The 16,924-nt window shown below is 42.2% G+C and overlaps 1 protein-coding gene across 1 annotated transcript; it reads right to left on the bottom strand.

Annotated features, from left to right (window-relative positions):
* Positions 1 to 43: 43 nt before the first annotated feature.
* Positions 44 to 15,585, bottom strand: LOC146434862 (glycerol-3-phosphate dehydrogenase [NAD(+)], cytoplasmic-like). Its single transcript, XM_085067007.1, has 8 exons — positions 15,350 to 15,585; positions 10,655 to 10,832; positions 8,649 to 8,789; positions 7,298 to 7,436; positions 5,573 to 5,685; positions 3,819 to 4,052; positions 3,565 to 3,671; positions 44 to 2,151 (listed from the first exon to the last, which is right to left on the bottom strand). The coding sequence occupies exons 1-8, from the start codon at positions 15,388 to 15,390 to the stop codon at positions 2,055 to 2,057; spliced, it is 1,050 nt and encodes a 349-aa protein (XP_084923133.1). The 5' UTR covers positions 15,391 to 15,585; the 3' UTR covers positions 44 to 2,054.
* Between the last annotated feature and the right edge of the window lie 1,339 nt (positions 15,586 to 16,924).

Genomic DNA, 16,924 nt, shown 5'->3' with positions numbered 1-16,924 from the left:
ATTTATTTTGTGAGAATGTTGAAAAATGAAATTACATCACATCTGCATATTGATCACTTTATTAAACTGTTATTTGATACACTCTGAATGTAAAATATTCGATGTTGTTATAAGCTCATACATGACGTATCAGAAGTTCAACCTGATGGTAAAATAAAGAGGTTCCTGAATTCTCTATCCCATCCTCACGTGTTTGAGACTTTAAAACTGTGCAATATATAAGTATTTTTCCACTTGAAATTGAAGATCATAAATTTCCTGCTTTGTGTGAGGGATTTGGCCATGATTCCCATTTCAGTGGAAGGAATGTTGGTGTTGGTCTGCAGAGCCCCTAGCTATTGGCTGTGACTGGAGCTGAGCTACCTTTGTTGATCCTATTCAGCAGGATCAGGGATGCTGCAGCCACTGGTTTTGGTACCCTACCTAGCTTTGCTAGCTGTGAGACCGAGCTTTTTACAATATATTTGTAACTACAATACATTATATATATATATTACTCTGGTAAATGTGAAAGAGCTAATGTTTCTCTAAAATGAGTGGAAATGGTTTTATAATCTAGCTCTTTTTTTTTTCCTCTAAGCAATATGACAGTGAGTACATACATTAAAAAAACTTGCCTTTCTCTCTGCTATTTTGGAAAATCGGATAAAGCACAGCAAAAGTAGGTTACTCTTCCTTTTTGTTTGCCTTCTCTCAAAATAGGAGTCTTTCAAAAGGGTATTAAAGCTTATAAAATGCGCCACTGTTCATTCTGTAGATGATTTTAACTCTGAAAAACATCAGGTACGTAAAGTTACCCAAGCACAGCTATAAGGTTTAAAAACTTCAATGTTTCTAAAATTTATGCCACTGGTAGCACAATAAAAAAACCCTGGTTTGTGGGTCTGTGAACCCAGTTTGTGTTTAAAATTCAGAAGTAGATGGAGATCTCCCTTCTGGAGTGTGAGATGTGCTGCTTAAGCAGGATGAGGACATGGCTCTGCAGTCTGAAAGGCGCAGGGAGCTGCACTGGTGTCAGACCAGCAGAGTTTCCCAGTGCAGCTAAAATGCAGCCTGGTTTGAAATGCCAGCTTACAGGAGTTCTGTGCGTCTATAGCGGTCCTTTCCATACATGTATAAAAAGTCAAGTATCACAGAGGGTTTGTCACTGTTACTGGCTGCCCCTTCAAAATATCAGCAAGTGCATAAGCTAGCTGCAAGCTGAGCTCTGGGTACATCTCCCTGTCAACCTCCACTTCTCCCCTCTCAGCTGCTACCAATTAATGATGAGGACTTGCTGAGAAGATCTGATAACCAAAATTGGCTTTGGTTATTCCAGATTTTTTTCTGTATTTTAAAGGAATACAGTAAGTTTAATGAGGGTCAGATTACTACTGAAGATTCCTAGTGTCCCAGATTTGAAACAAACAGTACGCCCATCCCAAACCCCTTCTTCCTTCCCCCACCCCTTAAACTGTTTTATTTATACATCTGATGAACATTCATGTGTGTCTGAGCAAATTAATAGTACCTATTTTTCCAAAGAAGGGAGATGAAATTAAGGAAGGCCTAAATATCACAAAATATAGAATGTTATTTTTGTTTGTGGGGAATTATGGAAACCCAAGATTTGCCCATGTGATTGCATCTAACTGCTCTTTGATTTTTTTTTTCCTTTTTACTATAATTTATCTGTTTGAATTAGTTCAATTTTTCTGCATTTTGTGCCATTCTGTGAGTAACAGTAGGCAAAACAAGGTTTATGTGAGCTATTGAGCTCTGTTGTGGAAATTACAATGGCAATTGTTTTCAGTCAACAAGAAAATAATTATAGCGAAATACTCATGTTACTAACTCAAATCAAATACTGTTAACTTTTAGATTTGTTTCCTATTCCTTGGGTATAATGTTGAAATTAAAGGCAGATTTTTTTACCCCCAGAACAAGGGGATGAAATACATTCTCTGCTGCTTTTACAGCAAGCATCACACAACCTGTTTCTCTACTTCAATTGCCATGGAGTGGACAGAAGTCCCAGGAAGGTGAGAATTCAGCCAGGTGAGGAGAAGGGATCTCTATGTGTGCTCTGGGTGGTTCTGCAGGCACATGATGAAATCCTGGACTGATCGACCCTCGAAGCAGATCTTGTAGATGGTTGTAAATAATGGAAACCTGAAAGAAGCATATAATAATTAAAGTAGTTTTTAAAGTTTATATATACATTTCTATTCCATTTTAATGGAAATAATTTTTTCTGTTGAAAGTGGAAAAATTTTGTCTCTCTTTACAATGTAATTTTATTTTGGAGGTGTCTTTACTGGAAGACTACATAGGGCGATGAATAGGAACTAAAGAGGAGCAAATCATGGCAGTGACAGCAGAGAAAAGCTATTTTGGAGACAAAATTCTTACCCAGTATTTTTTATTTAAAAACAATCTTGAATTGCATATCCTCTTTTCCTGCTGTGTACAAAATGGATGTATTATTTGCAGTCATTACTTACATCTAAAGGACTAAAAAGAATGAAAATGTCTAATGATTTTCTTTTCTTGGCTTAAAGGATTCTTTTCCTTTTACAAGCTGTCTTAGTCATTATGTGGTAAAAAATGAGTCCACTGAATGACTCGGAGCTGAGCATGTAACCAAGTGCAATTATAGGATAATTATTACATTAAGAAGTGATTTAAAGCTGTTGTCAAAATGAGCTTTCCTTTTCTCTCTCATTTTTGAAAGATAATGCCACTTGAATCTTCTGTATCTGTTCCAATTCTAATAAGTTTTTACGTATTCATTTAGCAGTGTTTGACTTCTCAGTAGTGTTAATGTGTGAGAGGGAATGGAATTGAGGGAAGCTCTGCTTTTCTGTTGTGTAAGCTGAAACAAAGGTCTCAAATTTATATAAATAATCTTATCCCAAACAATTAGAAGTACTTTTTAAAAATTCGTGTTTGTGACACTAAAGCATTGATATCAACACATATTACCTATTCAATGCATGTAAAATTCTTTGATTAGAAATATGATCCCAAAATTTGTACTGAGGGAATGCAAACCTGACCTTGGTTGAGAGCAGGACTGCTGCAAGCTGCAGTGGTGGTGTACTGAGAACAAGAAACCCTTTGGCCCATAAATCATGATGATTCTGTGTATGGCTTTCAGTCTTGTTTGGGGGAAGAGGATGTCCAGAAGGCTTCTTTATAATTTCTTTTGTTTCCTATGTATGGGCCATTCACTTAAGATTTGGTGATGATCTCTTTGGCTCCCTTCCAACTCAGAATATTCTGTAATTGTTTTCCCTGCTGTTCCAATATGTGACCTCACTTTGCTCTGTCTTCTATTAGGTACTAAAAGCATCCCTGAACCCACTCTCTGTCTGTGACTTGTTTCTTCTAACACTGCTCAGCCTTCAATCCCATTCAACTGGCAATGAGGAGTCAGGCCAGGCTCTAACAGCAGCCCAAGATGTAGAAAGCAGTTGTTGCAGAAACGAACAAGATAATTAAACACAAGTACTTTTAAGGAGGTTATGAATCACTCATAATTTGTTGTTGATTTAGTTGTTTTTTCTAAATCAAAGCACTTACTTATCGAGCATATTTTTCTGTTTCAGAATCTTGTAGACTTCGGCTGAGGTCTGAGGACCTTGCAGCTTTTGTCCATTCAGCATCTCCTTTTCCAGTTCCTCAATGGACTAGAAGAGATAAGACTGATTACTTGAATCAGAGGGGATACTGGTGTGATACCAACAATTATCAAGAAGGTAAACAATTAATGATGCCTTTGTAAAACACAAAAGGACTTCTTCATGCGTTACCATAAAATATTTCAAAATCCTTACTTTTCCTGTGCGAGCAAAGGCTTCTGCTACTTTTCTGTTGCGTCCCCCGTAGCAGGTGGTGATGAGATCAGCAACCCCACAGCTTTCTAAAAAGGTGGCTATTGACACTGGTCCCTTGCAGAACATCTTGGCAAAGGCCACCATCTCCATGAGGCCCAAGCGTATCACTGCTGCCTTGGTGTTGTCACCAAAATTCAGTCCATCGCAGAACCCGGCGCCCACTGCCACGATGTTCTAAAAATGGGGCAGTGCAAAATACAGGGGAGGGAAGGAAACAGTCAGCCAAGGTGTGCAGCTCATCAGTGTGCACTAAGCTCTAAGGATATCCCATAAATCTGTCTTCATCAGAACAAGGGTCAATTTCCAATGGCCATGAATTTATCGTAGGAAGAAACGAGTGTTGAACAAAAGTTGCTGGACTTTTAGAAGATTTTTATAAAGTGTTTACTGTTATTCCCATGGGCAAAATCCAAAGCAGCTAGTTTTATACATTAATATTGCAATCATGTAGCATGTATGCAATTAGTGTTTTGTTTTTCTGCTAGTTCCAAGTCAAGTCTCACTGACCTTTCTATTTAACTATTTAAAATATCCCACACAGAGTCACACCTTTCTACATTTTCTTTGTGGGTCTCTGATTTGAGCAGGCATGGGTGCTATGTAGATGCTGTAGATGAAGTTTTTGGGCTTACCTACAAACACGATCAGTAGAACTGCCCTTGTCTACAGCTCTAAACAAGTCTCTCAGGATCCTAAACATCTTCCCAACTCCTCACCATTGTTCTGCACACTTCCCTTCCCACCTTCCAATTCCCAGCTCCTAAGTAAGTCCCTAAGCAAGTGAAATTCACTGTATGAGTCATATGCCACCTAGTGCTACCACTGGCATGTTTGCTGCAGACATGTATGTACCCCAGTGCACATGTTTATTTTTTTAGGTTTTTTTTGCAAAGGCAAAACCAAACCAATGATTTCAAGGAGAGAAATTATTTATCATAAAGCAGAAAAAACATCTCTCCCATCTGTTCCAGCCCCCAGTTCTAGTCTGTGGCCAAAAGCGAAATCTGTGGTTTTGTGTGTCAAGAAATTTTTTTTTTTGTATGTAAAGGTAAACAGGACCAATTCTTTCCTAGTCAGTCATCCCCCTCCTCCATGGAAAGGTGAATTATTAAGTATGAGTGACTAAATGTATAAAGAAGTAGAAAGGATCACAGGCTGAAGTCACTTTCAATTCATGTAAAAGCAAACTGTGAATCTCACTCAATTGTCCCCTCATTGGAAATTTGGTGACTTTGGTATCATTTTTGATCCCACCTGGGATCTCAAAGGTGGGCATTGCTGAATGCCAACACAGAGCATCACTTCTGATGTGAATTTTCTACCAGGTTAGGACTTAAATCATGGACATAATTATTACTGGAGCTTCTATATGCAGTGAGAATCTTTGTTTCGTGTCCTCACAACATGCAGACAAGAAAACACAGTGGAGTAAACGCTGCTCTCAAAAACAGATGTGCCTTTGGTAAAACAAAGATAAAAATACAACTATTTTGAAATGCTTTGCCTAGAGCCACATTTTAAAATAAATTTCCCCTTTTTAACAAGTTGGAAAACTAGCTCATGCACAATGCATCTTGTCTGTGCTCATTCACTCATATGGTGACAGGTCTCAAATTAGACCCCATGGTTTACAGAAGACTCAGGTTAGGGTAGAATTTGGCCCTAATAAAACATATTGGCTTGAAAACACTCACTTTTAAGGCTCCACAAAGCTCCACTGTATCTGAGTCAAGCACCACAGTAATCCTAAAATTGGGGGTCTGCATTAGTTCTTTAAAGATTTCCCCTTGTGTTTCATTTTTGCACCCTGTGGGAAGGAAGGATGAAAGTTAGAGCGTTTTTGCAATGTTTCAGAGTGCACACAATTAACCTAAACTAAGGTTCCAGGGACCACTTCAGCTTTTGTGAACCCAGTCCCAGGGTGTTGCTAAACCAGAGATTTGTGCAACAGCAGATGCTGCTGCTGGAAGCCAGTGTTAAATGTAGGCAACTCCAGGGTTAAAAGCACATATCCCTAATGCCTCTTTCTGCCTGAGAAAACTTGTACAACCACAGACCTTGCAAAAGACATTATTTACAAACCATTTTCTGCAGAAAAAGTTATATCATTTCTGCTTTGAAAATGTGAACCTGTGGCACTGCTATGTACTATTATGGGGCACAAATGACTATTGCCCAATTAATTCCCAACTACAGTGGCATCCAGAGATTGCCACTACTAAAACCTTTTTCTGGCCCATTCTACAAAGGTCATGCATCATGTTGTTACAGTGCTCAGCTGAGGAGAGCCCGCAGTGCTAAGGGGGCTGAGGTTTGCCTTGACCCAGAGAGCCCATGGCCAGCTGGGCAAAGACATTTGAATGGAGTTTCACTTCAGTTTTATTCAAGGTAGCTTGGTTTCCTTCAAGGAGAGCTCAGCTGTGAGTTTTACTAGGCTGCAGTAGCACACTCTGGTAGCTGGGAGGTTTCTCCCCTATCTCATGAGAAACTTGAGGTTTGTGTCTTGTTCTTCACAATGCCAGTTCTGTTTGAAGTTGCTGTTTCTGTGCTGCGTGGCTTTCCAGGAGGTCAAAAGAAAGGGGCAAAGCTCTTTGCACAGTCCTCATCACAGCATGGCTTCAAACCAGGGCAGCAGAAGTGAAATTCCCCCCAGGAAAATTAATACAGCTCAACTCTCCTAATCACACCTAGTCTTATTTGTGCCTTGTTGCTCTTCCAGGAACAAATGCCTAGATGGTACAGTGTTCATCATTACTGTAACATTTGCAAGGCAAAGGAACATTATTGCAACACAATTTATTTTTCTGTTGCTTTCCCTAGCCATGGAAGGACGAAACTTTAATTTTGACTGACTTTAAAAATCTCAGAGTTTTGAAAACTACTGGATGAACTTTCCAAATCAGGTCAGACCCAGTCGTGGGAGGATCTGAGGCTGTGTCTTGGCAAGCAGTCCACATAGGAGGGAGGAACAGAATGTTACTGGGTTTTCTTTTCCAAACAAAGAGATTTGAAGATGGAGAAATACACCTCTGGGACTGTGAGCACATAGGAGCCTCTGATTACACTTCTCTCTCTAGACTGTATAGTGTATCAACTGCTGCTGTATGCAGTGTTGAGCTGTACAGACACAAAAGGTGGCTCTTGCCAACTCCTACAGAAACAGGATTAAGATGTGATATTTTCAATGGATTAAATTAGCTCTAAGCACTGAAACCCACTGTCAATTTGAATCTGATTCTTTTTCAGCACAGAACTCCCTGGAAATAATCCTGCCTCCCTGAAGGAGCTCAGCAGACACTGCTCCACTGGGGAACCACCTGGGACCAGTCACATCCCCCTGCTTCTTCCAGAGGTTATCCCATTGCCCAGTCACAGGTAACATTAAACCCCAGCTCTAATTGGCTCTCTGCAATAGTTACCAATGGTGGTTTCACAGAACTTCTCATCAGCCACTTCTTTGGCTATGTTGGCTCCCATCAGCACACTGATCTCTATTTTCAGTTGCTCTCGAATGAGGTCAGAGATGAGCTTCAGGCCATCAGGACCCTCATCAATCCCCTGAAAAGATGATAGTCAGAGCCAGGGTATTAGAAGAGGAAAATGATAGCAGCAGAGCACTGGTAAAGCAGAAAGTGTTCTATTGCCTGCAGCTCTCTGGTTTTAATTGGAAAAAAAAGGTCTTATAATCATTAGTGTTAGCCATTAATACAAATATTCTGGGTTTGTACTTTGGTGACTGCAAATTCAAGGCAAGCTCAGGGAGAAGGAGTGACAGTCAAGGTAATCCTGCAAGAGGCCTCACATACAGTGCTGCTGGCCTGAGGCTTTCTTTCTTTGATACTGTATTTTTCCTTTTAGTTAAATTTCTGTATGCAGAATCAGACCTTTAAAATTACGTCTATAAGCAGTGGCTTTTTTTTGCAAGATCTAAATATTAAACTGAGTGGTTTTTTGTTGTTAAGGAATATACTGAACTGTCTTGGGTTTTCTTAAGCTAAATTGGCAGAAATTTCCTTCCTCTCCTACCTTCCTCTCTTCTGCTTACTGTTGCTTATGACATAATTTATATGGAGGGGAAGAACTGATATTGAAGTCTAAAAACTTGAATTACATTTCTTTCATTACAATTTTAAGTGAGATATTTCCTGTAATGCAATCAAAAGAAGAAGTGGTAAGACTATACTCCTATGCTTTGCCTCTGGCTTTTAGTTTGACATTCTCTTAAAATATTAATTCCTTTCAAGATTACAATAATCTGCTACCTCTCTAACCTTAAAAAGAGATTCCTCAGTTCATGCCAGATTCAAATTGCTTCAGTTTTGCAAAATCATTAGTGTTTTTATGCCCTTTTAATGCTGCCAAGAACAGCTTTAGCATGTACTTGGAAGAGGCACTTTGACTCAGAGTTCTCAGTTAAGAGTTAACTGAGGTTGTAGTCTGCTGAGTATTTTTTCTGGCAGCAGCACCAGTTTTATGCATCCCTCCTTCTGCCCATTTTCACCTCCATGCTGGTCCAAGTGGGAACTGATCCAGGCTAAACATGACTGGCAAAACCAGATACTCTTAGCCTAGATATGTTGCCCCATCCTTCCCTCTCCACAGCCTTGGGAGCAGCTGAAGGGCTGGCAGAGCTGGGCAAGTTTTAGCTCTTACAGAAAGAAATGCTTATGTTTATGCAGAGCATGCAGCTGAGGGCTGCAACTCCTACCCTTAAGTTGTACCTGTTTATTTACTCCATATTGATTGAGTATTGTGGAGACAACAACTTACCTTGATCAGGGAAATCCCGAATGTCCCAGGTTTTATCTGTCCTACAATCTGCTTACAGATTCGTCCAATAAATTGATGGGGCAGAACAAACACTAAAATATCTGCCCCATTTGCTGCTTCAGCCACGTCTGGTACAGCCACCTGGGAAAGGAGTGAGAACCAAAATGAGTCCCAGGTAGGAATCCTCAGTCCTTGCAAAACACCATCATGCCAAACCCATGGCAGATGCAGTGCAAATATCCTTAACTTTAACTGGCCCTGTGGTATAGCTGCCAGCTCTCCATGCAAGCTCTTCTGAAATACCTAAAGCTGCTGAACTGTTTTAGGGTTGGATTTTTTATAATTTTTTTTATAACAACCCTGTGTGGATAATCTGGGGAAGATTATATACTTTATAATTTTGCAGTGTCCTGGGAAGCCCCTTTGCTAGTTCAGCTTCTTGATATGATTCATGAAGGTAACTGACCAACCCTATATGGTTCTTCTGGAATAAGTGGTAGCACTAGGGAGCACAGGAGAAAACTGGGGTGGTCAGACAGGCTTTTCTGGAAGTCTATAGTTTCCACAGATCAGCTGAGTTACTGAGGAATAAACTATATCAAAAGGCAAAGATTTTAATCATCTTTGGGCTGGTATGTAACTTCGTTTTAATTATATAGTAATGTTCCCAAAAGTTACAAAAACCTATGCAATATGCTTAAAGACTACCTCGCTTCTCCTTCTGTATTCCTTCAAACGCTGGCATTACTCAGAACAACAATTCAAGCTAGGCTACAGAGGCAACAACGGGTGAATTGGAGCCTGCTAGAGCTGTTCACATTTGGAGAAAACATCCCTCTTGGATGCAGCCTTGGAGCACACAGCCTTAAGCAAGTGGGATTCCCAGCAAGAAAACCAGAACTGCAGTCAGCCAGGCTGCTTCTCTGGGAAAACAGCAAAGTGGGAGCAGGGCAGAGGCTGGCAGCACTGCACAGGCTGTGCTCCTGTCTCTCCAAAATGATGCAGAGCAATGCAAGGAAAATGGGAGCTTGTTTGGTTTCTTTTTTTCCCTCAGCCAGTGATGGTGTGAGGGTCCCTCCAGGCTCTACTGCAACCAGCTGCTTTCTGCTGGTGAAGCCTCAGGCTTTGCTGCACACAGGGTGAGGGTGGCCTCAAGGGATGGTGACAAGGCTGTGGATCTGCTAGTAGGTTGTAAAAATAACAGTGACAAGTCAGTTGTAACCCAGGAGAACTCTGTGCCAAGTTGAAACACCAGGAGTACAAATATGCAATCACAGCACAAAATGGAATACTAAATATAACCACTCCCCAAGCAAGGAAACCCACCACATGCAGCATCTTAACTTCCCTTTATGACTGCAACTGTTCAAAAAATGTGGCACTAATCACAAAACAATGGCATTTGGCAAAATCTTGAACAGCAAAAACCCCTCACCCCACTTGCTTCAATAGCAGTAAATTACCTAGGCTGATTAATTTGAGATGTGTAACTTGATATTTTAAATGTCCATGAAAATAAATACCTTATATTTTTGATGGAATTTAGAGCATTATTAACTGCAGCTATCCTGAAACCACCCATGAGCTGACAGCTCATTATTCATCTCCTTGTAAACCACAGCCTGTGCTTTGGATTTCTTTTTCAGAAGAAAGGAGAGCAGTAGCTTTGCCTGTTTTTCCAGAAGATGCTGTGGGTTTGAAATATCTCAGCTCTGTGTAGACAGATCTCTGCCTGCCATTTCTAGAGTTGTGCTGATCTCTGCCAGGGAGGAGGATGGTGTGATACCAGCATAGACACAGTTGGTGTTTGAAGTTGCGCGTGACATACGAGACAAGCAGAAATCACTTGTCTCTTCTCAAGAAGAGAATTATGTTCCAGGGAATTATATTAGGTGACAAATCAGAACAAAGCAGTGAATTGCTTCCTAGGTTTTTTTTTTTCCAGATGTTCCTTTGCTTCTTGAAAAAAAATTAATTCAGTGATACAATTTTTTTTTTCAACTTACCACATTGGAGGGTATCTTGTATCCAGGCAGATATTTAACATTTTCATGTTCCTGGTTGATAATTTCTGAGAGTTTTCTTCCATTAATGATTTCTTCAAACACCCACATCTTGACAGTGGGATCAAATCTGTTGGACTTCTGCACATTTTTGCCAATGATTCTTGCTATGGCTGATCCCCTTTAAAAATAATGAAAAAAAAAATTAAATAACTAAAAGGGAAAAAGTACTTTTATTGTGAATTAGAAATATGAGTTACTTTCAACATAACTCATAAAAAGCCTGTACTATAAAGCTGTCTAGGTGCTTATGACATTTATCAGAAATATATCATTTATCCACTACCGTCCATCAAGAGCCCCTCCAGTTTAAAAACAAAGAAAGTAGAACAGGGGAAAAATACAACTTCAATAATGGATGTGAAGTAATATCAAAGGTTTTAGAGCAGTAGTGTGATGTACCATCAACAGCACTAAAAATACATTATCTGAAATTAAAATTTCTCTTGCTCCTCAGATAATTCTGGTTTTTGTCAAGATCAATAAATGTAAAATAATCCAGGATGTAAATAAGTGCTGAGAAATCTTGCTCTGACAGTTTTTGTGCATCTCATGTAAAATAGATGCATCCCACTTTCCTATCTGTAACAAAACAATTACAATAAGAATTTTACATAAGAGCTAAATCCTTTGGGAAAAAACCAAATAACCCTTCACTCTGATGGTTTCTCTTTACTTATTGTTCTAATTATCACTGTAACAGGACCTGTGGCAGCCTGAGGATATTTTAACCATTCAGTTTATTCATCTTGAGTCATATTGAGCACTTTTTAATTTCAGGTCAGACAATAATTTTATTCCCCCATCATTACTGCAACCTTGCAAACATTCACATGGCAAGGGAGAATTAAAAACCCTGCAGAAAATACTGGAAGTACTGCTTAATGCTTTTTAAATTATTTGGGGAAGAGGGATGATTATTTTTACTTCTCTCTTCCCTCTCTTCATTTTAATGCTACTTTAATCTGTCAAGTACTGGCTATTTTACTAGCACAACTGAAAAAGAAGCTCCAGTTGCAGCACTCTTGTCCTCTGACCCACTTGTAACACACGTGCAACAAGGAGCATGAACAGGATTTAGCTGTGGCATGTGTTCTGGAACTGATAAAGTTCTTGGGGATATCAAAGACAAAGTCCAGGTAGGTCTGTGCTGTCAATGGTTCAAAGGGAAACCACATTGTAACTGGCTCTCCTTGGCTCACCCATATTTTTGATGTAACAGGTTTATGTGAGGTTATATTGCTCAGTAAATTATAAGGTCTTATTAAAAGGTTATTAAGGTCTTAACTCTTAATGATAAAGAAATTCTGATGAGATCAGGTTTCACTTTGCCACCCAAATCTTTACCTATTTATAAGTTATCAGTGAAGGCGTCTTGGGCATAAAAGTAGGTCCATTACTAACAGTATTTTCCTTTGTTTTCTCTTTAGATGAATGAAGATTTGGGGGAGAAAGGGTTTGATGTTTAAAAGGCTTTAAGAAGTCATCAGGGAAAATACCTCACCAAAAAACCATCAAACTGTTCAAAACCTAATGCTTTGTCTTACTCAGTCCATTTAGAATTCAGTCATTGCTGGTCAGCTTTAGGAAGATGAACTGCTTTGTCTGTGAAGGCAGTGTTTGGTAACTACACAGGCTTGGCAAAAGAGGGTTGCTTCTGCAAGCAAAACCAGGGATACTCACATATAAAGATTTTACCATGGTTTGTTTTATTTTCTCCAAAACTCAATTCAGTGAAGATTAATAGAAGGCAGAGAACTCCACTTAGATCACTTTAAAAATGAAAACTGCCAATTAGATTTTTTTCCCAATTATGTTAATTCATGTTGGAAAGGAGTTACATATTGCTAAGAAAAGAAGAGCTTTTATATTTATACAGAATAACTCAAATAAGACCCATTATGTACATCTGTGAATATGAAACTGTTTGTAGCCTACATCAGATCTGGTGAAAAATAGAGCTCAGTGGAGCCCAGGAAGCAGCTGGTTTCTTCCCTCTGCAAGGGGTAGGCAAATATGCCATTCCTAAAAGTTTTTCCAAGGAGGATTTAAAGAAAGACCTCAGTGGTTGCAAGTCTCTTCCCTTCCTCAATTAGCTCATGCCAGGACTTTGCTATCCTTCACATTAGAAAGATCGTCCTCGAGTTTAACCTAAGTCTTTCTTACCACAATTTAAGCCCATTTCTATTCACAAAACAGGGAATATTGTTGTTCTCCTTTAGATGCTTGAAGATTATGTCTGCTTCCAATCTCTTTCTTAGCCAACCACCTGATTTTTTTTAAATTATTGTATTGCTCAGATTGGGAAGGGACCATGAGAGGTCTCCAGCATGGCAATATCACTGAGTTCAGATGGGTTGCTCAGAGCTTTGTTCAGTCGAGTCTTGAAAACTCCCCAAGGACCACGTCCTCTCTGGGCAACCTGCCCCAATGCTTTATTGTTCTCACAGAGAGGTTTTTTTTTTTCTCCTTTCTTTAAATATTGAGTCAGAACCTCCTCTGGTTCAATTTATGACCACTGGCTCTTGTTTTCCTCCCACACACCTCCATAGAAAGCCTGGCTATCTGTCCATGTTGAAGACAAGAACCCAGTTCATGCTGGATGTTTGCTGAGAACTCTGCAGTCCAAACGAATCCAAGACTGGGAGAGCTTTTGGATTCTGAGGGGCCAGGCAGTGAATTAAACGTCTGTTTTAAAAAGCAGATAACTGAACCATGATTAATGTAAACACAAATCCTCCTGCACCTACTGGCAAGCACAAAATGCAGTGCAGCACTTGCTTCACTCAACCATATCACTCATGAGCCTCCTGGCAGTGTTGACTTAGCAAGTCCCCGTGACCTGCTGAACTTCTGCAGCTGACATGAGCTTTTGCAACATTGCTTTGTCACGTGCCAACCATGATTCTGAGCTGCAGGAAAGCCTCAAGAGCAGGGATCTGAACTGCCACCCAAATATTCACGAGGAACATAAGGAAAAAAAATGTTTGCCAAAGGTAAACATTGTATTTCTCTGTAGCGCTAAAACAACCTGTTCTGCCACCCAGGCTATGAATAGATGTGATTCAAAGATCAGAGCACAATGTTTATGTCCTCCCTGAGGATTTTAGAGTTGATGTATAGGGTAGGAAGCAAGAGATGGGCTCAGGCAGACAGGCAGTATGAGTAAGTAGATAGTATTGAATGGACTGGGCTCTCAGTATCTCTGTGGTTTAGCTCTTTCCAAGTTTGTAAGTACACATGGGAAAACAGAACTTTCTCAAGAGCAGATCTGAATACAACTAAGTGACTTTCTAAAGAAAGTCTCATAAGAAGGGGACAGCCTGGGTAAAGCAGGAGGTCCCTGATTGAGAATGCAGCAAGAGAATGATGAAGGTTGTGACTGTGGGCTGACCTAAGGTAAAAAAGTTGACTCCCAAACACGCAGTCGTGGCTGTTGAGGGCTTGGGAGGCACAATGAACTGCCTGCACAGGCAGGTGAGGAAAAAGAAAGTGGCAAAGAGAGGGATGGCTTTCCTGAAATGACATGGTAAAAGCAGCAATTGAGGAAACAAATGATGGGGCCAGAGAAAGCCAGAAGTGTGATAATGAGGTCCAGAAGACTTAGCTGTGCAGTCCCACGTGAAAGGCTGTATCTGAGAGACGTCATGCACAAAGAGAATGCATGTTCTTACAAGGCAGGAAGGCAGAGAGCTGTGCTCAACTCTGCTGTGTTCTCAGCAGTTCACAAGCAACCACTCCCTCACTTATTGATTCTTTTGGCATTTACTTCCACTTAGCTGTCAGATATTTTTAAAATCTTAAGGAGCTTGCTCTCCTTGTAGAAAAACAATCCCCAAAACTACCTGGAGGCTGGGTTTGCTAATCTCAAATGCATGCACATGCATGTTGGTCTGTTTGTTTGCGCTCAGTGTGCAGAAAGCGTAAGCAAAGTAAGATGCAAAGTCCTGTAAGACGGATTTACTGATCTCACTGGGGTCTGTCAGACTCAAGGAGCTCTGGAGACCCATGCTTTTGTTCAGGCTAAAAACAACTGAGCAGTAGCAAATGTATTCTTAAGAAGGAGGCTAAGGATAAATGGGAGACCCGATCACAATGCTGTGTCTGCACCAAGATGCAAAAGGACATGCTGAGGAGGATGGAAGTGAAAGGTGCCAATACATCGCGGCTTTAAATGAAGCCTGTGCCCCGGTTCCTTCGGAGGAACACAAAGAGCATCACCACCCTTCTCGCTGCTGAATGCTTCAGCCTGAACTGCCGGGGCCCTGCCGCAGGCACACACATCGACAAAGCAGCAGCTCCGGGCCTCTCTGGATTCTGTCACCAGGCTTTAAGCGGCTCAATCACCTGGGCTGATGCGGGAGCCTCACGCCTTTCGAGTCCTCATTGACTGGTGCATGTCTCGGGGACGATGGTGCCGAGGCGGGACGGGCAGGGGTCGCGGTTTCAGGACCATGGAGACGCTCCGCGCCCCCAGCCCCGCCGCTCCCCGCACCGCACCTGTTGCGAAGCCCTCGGCCGCCGCGGCGGGAGGGAAAACCGAGGAAGGAACGGCGGAAAGAGGAGAAAAAGGGAAAGACATGAGGGGAAAAAAAGGAAGAGGGCAAAGGGAGAGCCCCCCCGCGCTGCGGCACTCACCAGTTCCCCGAGCCGACGATGCAGACGCGGAGCGGCGACATCCTGAGGGCTGCGTCCCGCCGGCGGGGCTAGGCTCGGCTCAGCTCGGCTCTGCTCGGCGGGCTCGGTTCCTCCCGGCCGCCAGCACCGCCCCTGCCGCCCGGCCCGGCCCCCGGCGATGCGGGAGGGACGGGCGAGAGCGGGCGGCGGCCCCGGGGCAGCGCCGGGTCCTCCCCGGCCCCGCCTGCGGCCCCGGCGGATGCTCTGCTCGGGTCGCTCCTTGCGCCCAGGGCTGCCCTGCGAGCGTCGGCTGGGAGCGGGGGATTCAGTGCCCTGGGAGGGGGAATGGAGAAAATGGTGCCTTCGCCGAAATTTACGGGGGGAAAGCGGGAAGCCCTGCGCTTGTCGTGGGGTGGGACCTTCCTGCCCTCCGGCAGCCCCGAGCGGTTCGGTAGGGTGGGTAAGGTGGCAGAATTATTGAGGGACACAAGCTGGGCTCTTCGGGACAGTGAGCGACATCTCAAGGTCCCACCTGTCCTGTCCCACAAATAGTAATGGTTTAAATCCTTTGGACGCCTAAGGAACGCACCAAGGAAAGGCTATGAGTGCATTTGCAGAGCCAGATTCAGCTGATAAATCCTGAACTATATCACAGTTCTTAATATGGGACATCAAATATAAGTTGTCTGCAAGGAAGGACAAAAAGGAGTGTTGGTCATTTTCTCCTACATCTTTTAATCGTGCATAACACCCTACAAATGACCACATTTTACCTCTCAGCCCTCCAGTACACCCTGGGAAGCATCCTTCTCTCTCATTTTTGAGCCAAAGGTCTGCATTTGTCACCTTTCCTGCTCTTGCACTCTTTCTTCCCCTTATCCTGCTGTGCCCAAGCTCCCTTCCCCACTGGGGGGCTGTGGCCTCAGCAGTGACCACATCTGCTGCCCTCGCCCCAGGGCTTGGCTCAATGGGTTCCTGGCTCTGTGGAATGTGGACACCTGACCCTGTGATTCATACATAGAGGGAGCTGGCTGCCAGCCTTGGAGAAGCCTGTGGGTGTTTCTGGAGGAACACATATGTTCATCTCGCCTGCCATCAGCTCCATTGGCGCAATTATTTGCTGCAACTTGATAGTGATGACTGTTTGTGGACTTAACAAAAAAACTAGGGCAACATCCTGAAAAATAATATTTTGAGAAAGTAACTGGGACAGGTTGCAGAAAAGGAAGGTGTGGCTGGGACCCTGGGTATGTGTGAAGCCTGATGGGGATTCTGCAAGAAGATGCATTACCTGCAAGCAGTTTGAGCACAGCCAAGGAACAAGAGCCTTTCTCTTGTTCCAGGTACATTTCCTTCTGTATCCTGCTTGTTCACCATGATTTCCTTCTTCCTCTGCATTCCATTCATTCTCTTCTCCCTTTAACTCACTTTCCCCTTGAGAAGAAGACCTAAAGCAGAGGTGAAGAGCAGCCATCCTTCTTGCCCTGTTTGTCTACTTGTTGCAAGCTCTTCTGACTTGGTGAGTCCCCAGGCCCCAAGGAGGGGACACACTCACTGAAGAACTGGCTAACTAATGCAACTAATGCATGCCACAGA

The sequence above is a fragment of the Lichenostomus cassidix genome, chromosome 7 (genome assembly GCF_008360975.1).
Source record: "Lichenostomus cassidix isolate B80296 chromosome 7, HeHo_3.0, whole genome shotgun sequence".
Classification (NCBI taxonomy): domain Eukaryota; kingdom Metazoa; phylum Chordata; class Aves; order Passeriformes; family Meliphagidae; genus Lichenostomus; species Lichenostomus cassidix.
This window is presented reverse-complemented; position numbering and strand designations above follow the sequence as displayed.